An 8310-nucleotide genomic window follows, 5' to 3' on the forward strand; every position below is an offset into this window, starting at 1 on the left:
CCGAGGGCGGCTGTCCTGCTTCTTGCCCTGAACGCCAAAGGCACTGAGATGCTTTTAGGTGATCTGGGAATCTACATGTCCGCCCTCTGAGAGCGGGGCCGGCGGCGGGTCTTTCCCCTCTGTACAAACTTTGAGTCCTTGGGAAGTTAACCAGAACGGCGCGGCGCGGCACTGCTGCCGCAGCTCCTTATCCCGCCCTGCAGGAGCTGCTGCTCGCAGCTTGCCGAGCTGAGGTGGGAGAGGAGAGCGGCGGGCTCGCCGCCAGCGAAGGGCTGAGTCTCCCTTGCGGGAAGCTCCTGTGCGGAGTTCAGAGGTAACCAGCTGTGCTCTGCCTGCCCCGAGCCGGGATCTGCTCTGTTGGGAGCCGGGATCTGCTCTGTTGGCAGGGCAGCCGCGAGTGCCAGAGCTCTGCGCACCATGGAAACCACGAATTAATGCCTTTTGGCATTAACTCTTCCAGGACCAGCACTGTGCCTTTGCCCAGGAGGGAGGGAATGATCCGGGTTTTGAATGGATCCTTCTCTCTTTTGGGAATAAGTGATATGAGCCAGAGGAGAAGCTGTTAAACCTGGATTTAAGCAGTGCTGACAGGTACTCTTCCAGTCTGGAGCTGTACGGCCCCTACTGCCCCTCGGCACCTCTCCCTGTGCTCACCAGGGCACTTCCCCACCCGTGTCACCTGCCTCAAGGAAAAAAAGATCGCTTGAAGCCCGAGGTTCCTCGGGGTGCTGCTCGGAGGGATGCTGCTCCCTTCTTCCCTGCCTGGAAGAGGGTAGGCAGCGGCTTGGGGACATCAGCCCTGGGGGCAGAGGGGCCTGATTCTGCCTGGGGCGGTGCAGAGCCTGCCCCCTCGGAGCCTGGGGTCCGTGGGGTTTAGACCGGGCACTCCAGATGAAGAGGGAGCCTGGATCTCGTAGGGAGAGGAAGCGGATCCCAGGGCAGGTCCCCGTGGTGGCGGGATGCTGTTACTGACAGCAGAGCTGCGCCAGCGCCCTGTGGTCCCCCAGATGGCATTTAGGGGTCAAAATTAAAGCTTTGGGATCACATAGAGCACAAATACATCGATATGCTTGTGGAAATGCTCCCAGATCGCAGGAAAGACTTTGCTTCAGGGCTCGGAGTCCTTCATAAACCCTTTTTCCCCCCTCCCTTTTTTTTTAGACAAACTACAAAATAACGATCATGGCGTGAGCGCAAAGGGAACAAGCCTAGAAGTAGTAAGGTTAGAAAATAAATCTGACATCCTGCCAGAAAGGTCAGCTTTCCCTGCAGATGCTGGTGCACCCATTTGCACGCCGGAGCACGGCCCCAGGGCACTACCAGGGGTTGATAGATGCAGAGATAGCAGCGTTTTGATAGAGGTAATTTTCCTCAGATGGGTTTCAGCACCCCATGAATCAAAACCTGTCAGCGAGAAGCTAAAGATGGAGTGAAGTTTATTGTACGCGTGTTTGCATCTGACACTGTCGTGCTAGGGGGTCAAGTGAGCGAGATCATTAGGACCGTGTTGATTTAGGAGGACGGTTATGTGCTTTCCCTGCAGGGCAGCGGTGGGGGCGGGAGGCGTGGGGGTGGCTTACCGAAAAAATAAATAAGAACCCACAGCTCGGTGCGGTCCCTGGGAGCCTCCCGTGTCCTTTTATTAAAGACACAGCGCTGCTGCTCTTGGAAGGGGCTTTGGGGCCATCCTCCTGCTCGTGGCATTTAAACCACGCGGGCAGCAGCGATGGTTTTGAAGAGCCTGTTTATTGTCACTAACGCCCAGGTTGGATTTTCTTTGTGCGGCCGCGGCTTGTGCGCGCGTCGTGCTGCTCCAGCCACCCAACTTTTCCTTCCCCGTCCCCGTGAGGATAATCCCTCCCGGCGTCCTTTGTTCACAGCCCTCGAATTTTGCTGCTTTTCTGGGACGTTGCTTCTTCCTGAGAGCTGGAGCAAGCCCAGCCTGGATTGAGTGCTGGGGTGGGAGCGGGCGCTCGGCTGCTCCCCCGCGAGAGCCCCGGGCAGATGCGTACCTTCCGCCCTCCTCCCCGAAACAGGGCTGGGGCGGGCAGGGAGTGCCAAGGGTGATTTACCCTTTGCTCGTAGCTATCAAACCTCGGAAGGGAAGACCGGCAGAATAGGGCAGGTGGGTGAGGGCGGCGGTGTCCCGGTGACGGAGCCGTCTTCAGGAGTCCTGCACAGAGGATTTCTGGGAAGGAAGGTTAAGCTGCGGGCTCGGCGGGGCTGCCAGCGCTCGCCGTGGTGTTCGGCAGGGGTCCCTGCGGCGAGGGGCTGTAACGCGTGGCGGGGAATCAGCCGTGTTGGCGCCGCGGCTGCTGGCAGCTTCCTACGGAGCCGGAGCTCGTGAGAACCTCGGGGCTTTCGGTTCCAGCGCCTCGGGCGGCCCTGTTGCCACAACACGCGTCCGCGCCGGGAGTAATAGCGCGGAGCGGGTCGCTGTGGCCTCGTTTATGTAAGGTATTGGCGGGGCGAGGTTACCCCGCTGCTCGCTAACGGGGCGCCGGTGCCACTCGGGACATGTTTGGCTGCTGATGGCGCGTGGTTTATGACCTCGAGCTTAAACGGATAAGCGCCCAGCTTGATTCCCCCGCTTGGCGGCTAATCCCGGTTGAGCCAGGTGGAGCGTGTTTTCTTGGCAGTGGTGCCCCTCTTCTCCTCCGGCCTTGGTACCCCTCGTTCCTCGGCGCGGCGGGAAGCCGTGCGTCGGGGCGGCGCGGCCGGGGACCCTTTGGCGAGCGAGAGCCGGCTCGTGAGCCGCGCTCCCCTGGGTACCGCGATGCGTTGGGTGGGGTTATGGGGGGTGAGAGCTCTGAGATGTACTTAATGCTAGGGGAGGGAGAAGTGGTAGGAGCCTTGCAAAGTAATCGGGCAGCCTTAACTGTGGAAACGGTCTGAAAGAGGCACGAAACAGCCGGAGGTAGGAATAAATCTGCAGAAAATGGATGTGTTGAGGCTTTTATGGGCGATGATGGCTTTGGTTGTTACTGGCGATTGGGACGTTGGCGTGGGTGATGGCAGCGAAGGTAAAAAGCCTCCAGGTTTTTTGGAGAACCTTGAGAAGCAGGAACTGGAAGGCTCTGGGAAACGTCAGTAGAAATTTTCTTGCTTGGGCTGGAAAAAAATGAAATGAGACTTAGGAAGATAGGGCGAGTGCCGAGCCTCCGTCACCAAATGAGCACGTTTCCCAGAGAAGCGGCACGTGGGGCGACTGGCAGAGACCTGCTGCCCCCTTTCCCAAGGGCGTTACGAAGGTCCCTGCGACAGCGGTAAACGCTTCCCCCAAATCCTTCCTGGGCCACATCCAGACAAAGGTGAGGTTCCGGCTGCCGAGGCTGGGTTTTCCTTCGCCCGTGCCCCCCGCACCCTGTCCCAGTGGCTGTGACGAGCGTCTGCCCTTCCCTTCCACCCTCCTTCACGCTCAGGTTTGAGTGTGAAGAAATGCGGAGCAAAGACGACGCGGTGCCGTAACGTCGAGCAGGCACGAGGGGGGCTGCGGAGGTCGAGCGCGGGCTGGTGTGTGGGCGCTGCCCTTGTGCGCCTTGGCTGATCACGGCTGGAGGACCAGAGCCCCCCGCGTTCTCTGACGTGCTCCGCAGGAGCTCTTCCCCATGGCGTGCGAGCCGTCCCCTCCGGACGGCGCGCTTTGCCGAGGCAGAGGAGCAGCCCGCTCCGCGCTCGGCGTCTCCGCTGCCTTGCTCCAACTTTTAGCAGGTGCTCTGGTAGCCGACTGCGGGAGGCGTGGGGGTAGGAGGGACATGATTTACCGTTAAATGAGCACCCTGGGGCGTTGCCAACAAAATAAATCTTCGTCCTTCTTTGTGCCAGAGTGAAGAAGACGAGAAACTGAAGAAGAGAAAGGAGCGGTTTGGCATTGTAACGAGTTCAGCCGGGGCTGGAGCTACAGAGGACACAGAGGTAAAACCTTTTCCAGAGCGGATGGGGAGCGGCCGAGGGTGCCGAGGGGAGCGGTGACGGTCCTGGGGTGACTCTGCACACCTGGGGCCTCGCTCAGCGCCGGGTCCCCTGGGCTGGCGTGGGGCTGACCCCGAGCTGTGGGTGGGTGCGCTCCCGTGGCCGCTCAGCCTCTTTTCCCTGGCAGCGAGCGTTGAGCTTCTGCCATCCGATCTGTCACGGCTTTTCCCCTGGCTCCTCTGGAAATAGGCTGCTCTGGAGTCTACCAAGCCACGGGAGCGTGCCAGCACGTGTTGGCATCCAGCTCCTCTTGCAGGATGGCGCGGACCCTTCCAGGAGAGGCGGGGGGCACATCTGCTCTACTCCAGCCTCTCCCACCCCGGTTCCCCCTGCCCTCGCTTTGAGCTGACTCACTCTGCCCCATGAGCTCTGTAATTCCCCGTGTCCTGGATGCTCCTGGACCTCTGCGTCCCCTTGGATGCTATTGTAGGTCTTCATCAATAAATCCCTGGAGACTCTACAATATAATGAGGATTGAGATGCTGACCCTGTTTCCAACTTTTCTCCTCCATGCTTTGTTCTGTCCTCTGTGGTTTTGGCCCATCTTTTAAATTTGTAAGCGCCTCAGGGCAATTTTGTGCTCTTTTATGCGCTTTTACTCTTTCCTGTGCTTCAAATTGTTCCAAGTCACCGCGCAGGCTGTGCCCCGGCGCAGTAGCTCCTACGTTATGTTAGGTGGGGAGGGCCGTGCACACCTATGGTGCCATGTAAATACGGCTCCGGCGTGGCCAGCCGGAGTCAGGCACCCCTCTCCTGGGGACCAGGGGACCCTCGGGGGTGGGGAGCCCTGCGGTAACAACCGAACGGCAAAGGTTGGGGCAGGGCGAGTGTCGGGTCTCGGAAGCTGCTTCACCAGGCGGCTCCTGGGCTCGCCAGGCAAGAAGCGGGTTTTGTTTGGTTCCTAAGAGCAGCCTCAACACTTCAGGTGGGGTTTAGGGGCTTTTTGTGCGCGCGTGTGTTTTGTTTTGGGTTTACGGCAGAAACGCAGCCCCGCGTGAAGCGGGGAGCGGCGTTCCCAGCCTTCTGCTGAGCATGGGAGAATGAGCCCCTCCGGCCCGCGCGGAGGGGGCGGCTGGGCGAGGGATTCCATGCTTTTCCGTTAGGTCACTTGGAGATTGTGCCTGGAACAAAAAGGTCTTTTTACTGGTATTGTGTGCACTCAAATGCACCTTTCCCCTGGAGATTCTTGATTAGGGCTTCTGTTGCCCCCGGGCTATTTATCCTGCTAAAAATTAAGATTTATATGCCCCTCGTGTATCGGCTTAAAGGCATATCTGAGAGACGCAATAGTATATTTAATGCGTTTTAGTGTGTCCCTCTCACCTTCTCCATGAATAGGAGAGTGTTAACCCTTTGCCCTTTTACATTTCCCACCTCCCCACTGCCTGGAAGGGTTTCCAGGCCTCTGAAGTAGTCATTGTTCCCAGCTCAGCCCCTTTGTAGCGCATTGCCAGCAAGACGAAGTGACTTCAGCAGCACTGTATCTCAGGCACTGTATATTTCTGCTCCTTGCTTTCGGGGCACTCTTTGTCCCAGCGTTAGAACACAAACTCGGTAGCTCCCTCAAACTAACGTGGCCTTGGTGCGCTCAGGAAGGGGCCGGAGCCACCGAGCTCCGGCGTTGTTGCCGATGCCAAGCGTTTGGTAGATTCGCCATCGGGTCATGTGAGACTTTAAAGAACTTGTTTGTTTGTTTCTCTTTGGTCTTGATTTTTTTTTCTCTCTCTCTTGTAATTCCTTCCTGCAGGCAAAGAAGAGGAAAAGAGCAGAACGCTTTGGGATCGTCTGATGCCCGTCCTTTTTAGCTTCAGCCCATTTGCAGTGTGCCTCTCGAGTGCGTGCATACCCTTTCTCTCTCTTTCCCCCACTTTCTCTCACTCCCACACTGTTTCTCTAGGTTTTAGTGATGAGTAGACAGGGAATCCCCCGTAGTTGTATGATTGTGCTATTTACGTTTTTTTCAAGTTACCAAGTTTAGAAATGAAGAAAAGTTGAGCAAAAAGAAGAAACTGTTCTCAGCGCACCTCCCATAGCCCGCAGTCCTGCGGTCCGGGGGCTTCCCAGCCGCCGGCGGGGTCCTCGCAGCGGCTCGCGCCGGAGGTACCGTGCGGCGGGGAGAGGGGGAGGGCGTCCCGGCGCCCTCCGAGTGCCGCTGGGAGGGTCACGCTCTGCCCGGCAGATACGGGCGACGGAGCAGCGGCAGGAGCGCGCTGCCCGCTCTGCGATGAGGAAGGGGAGCCGCTGAGGAAGGGAGATGGAGCAGGGTTTGCTCTGCCCTCGGCAGCTGCTTTTCTAGTTTAAGGACTCGTGGTACGCTGCTGAAGCAAGGACCGGTGTGAAGTGTGTGTGTTTGCCATCCGATGCCGTCTCCACCTCTCGGGCTCCCTGGTCCCTCCTCGGCCCCGTGAGAGCGGGCCCCAAGCTTCAGCGCTCTTGTGGTCTCTCCCAGCAGCTGGGACGAGAACGCGCCTCGTCTCGAGAGCACGATGCGTTACGCGAGTCCTGCTCTGGATCTCCGCTGTCTTACCCCTGGCTCGTCTGAGATCTGACGGGTTGAACGTCAGGGAGGGATTTTCTCCCTTATATTGTCTCGTGTATTCAAAAGTGGAAGCGGCGTGTGTGATGGCCGACGCGTGGGGCAGTTTCGCGACTGCCTCCCTCCCCCGGGTGAGGCTAATGGGGATTGTCAGAGCAAGAATTGCCGATTAACCCTAGATCAAGACCGGTGTCCTAAAACGAGGAGGAAAACGTAGCGGTGCATTCGCAAACGGAGCCTGTTCCCACCGCTTCATTTATCCCGCCTTGTTAGGCCCTCTGCGGCTCGTGGCGTTTCACCCTCGTTTCCCAGGTTCCTCAAAGGTCAGTTGTACATTTCCCTCCTTAAACGACAAACCAGCAGAGTCGCTTTGTCCCGTGCCTGTTCTCAGGCTGGATCTTATCTTGTCCTCTCTTTGCCTCAGAGCAGCTGCCGAGCTGGCTTAACTCGCAGACTTGCTGAAGAAGCCTCAGTCCTCTCCGAGCTGCCAGGCGGTGCGGGAGGGCACCGGCGTTGCCCTGGGACCTGTGTTTTGAGTGCGGAAGCTCTTGGTAGCTGAGCGGCAACACGGTTCCTTCTGCTGCGCCGTCCGTAACCATTTTTGGTGAAATTACAGAACACGATTTGGCCGAGTCACGCGGAAGGCGGCGCTGCCGCAGCTTGTGACGCGCTTCTCGCCGCTTTAGCGTTTCGGACGGCGCCTTCGTTCTTGGGGAGCTGTGAGGAGCGGTTCCCCGGGGCGGCGTGCGCGGGCGGAAGAAGCGGTGGCCGTGGAGAAGCGCAGGACCCCGCACCGGTGGGGCTGGACTGGCAGCGCCGGGGCAGAGGAGCTGCCTGGCGCCCTTTCCTCCTTTGCCTGCCTAGAGAATTAGTTTCACTCGCAAGCGTTCGTTCCCGCCGCGTCTCCCACCCTGTGCAGAGCTTTGCCTCCCACAGATACCTCGGCCCCAGGCGGAGGCAGCGGTCTGTCTGTCTGTCTGCCCGGACTCTGAGGTGGGCATTGTGGCTGAAATCCTTCTCCCGTCTGAAGACTGACGTCCTGGGATTCTTATTTCTGACCGTAACCTCTTACCGGAGAGGTGTTGGCCTTGTCCGTGCTTGGTTCCTTACGATGCTAGAGAACAGCGGGTGTGTGTACAAATCGAGCGTTTCAGAGGCTTAGACCTGATTCTTGATAAGCAATATATATATATTTTTAACGTAGAAGTCTTCAACCCGCTTCCGTCCCATTCATGTTTGCAGTCTGACTGCGTCCGTGTGCCCTCGGTGACTCGAAGCAATACCTTGGACGTTTGTTTACCTTCCCAAAGGGCAGCTAAAAGCCACGGGGTCCGGGTTACGTCGTGTGTCTTGGGTTGTCAGTGGCTGAGTGAATCGAAGCTCCCTTGCTCCTTCCTGATTTAATGTAATAACGTTATTCTGGGGTTTTGTTTTTGGTTTTTTTTATGTCAGATTTTGTAAGATGTATTTTCTATTTGGCTCATGATCTCTTGGCTGGTTGTTTGCTTGAAATGTTTTGTAGTGTGCCAGGGCAAACACTGCATTTCATTCTCGGTTTCATAATAAAACTGCTTCTCCAAGGCAATTCTGGTATCTGTCAGTTTGATGCATGGCGCGGCCGAGGCTCGGGGCCGGAGCTGCCGCCGGGAGGGAGCCGGAGCAGATGGAGGCTTGGCCACCGCGGCTGCGGGGCAGAGACCCTGCGCGGCCGGGCCGTCGCCAGCGGTTAGGGATCGTCCTAACCTTAACTTGGTGCGGCCTGGCCGGGCTCCTAACGCCCCCCCTCGCCTCTCCGGATCGAC

At 58.1% G+C, this 8310-nt stretch overlaps 1 protein-coding gene across 1 annotated transcript in view; it reads left to right on the forward strand.

Annotated features, from left to right (window-relative positions):
- SARNP (SAP domain containing ribonucleoprotein) overlaps positions 1-8093 on the forward strand; it is a 31901-nt gene extending 23808 nt beyond the window's left edge. The window contains exons 10-11 of the mRNA XM_064474539.1: positions 3826-3915; positions 5720-8093. Of these exons, the coding sequence (XP_064330609.1) occupies positions 3826-3915; positions 5720-5761 (132 nt within the window). The 3' untranslated portion in view covers positions 5762-8093. The remainder of the gene's footprint in view (positions 1-3825; positions 3916-5719) is intronic.
- Positions 8094-8310: the final 217 nt, after the last annotated feature.

Source organism: Phalacrocorax carbo, chromosome 27, assembly GCF_963921805.1.
Source record: "Phalacrocorax carbo chromosome 27, bPhaCar2.1, whole genome shotgun sequence".
Classification (NCBI taxonomy): domain Eukaryota; kingdom Metazoa; phylum Chordata; class Aves; order Suliformes; family Phalacrocoracidae; genus Phalacrocorax; species Phalacrocorax carbo.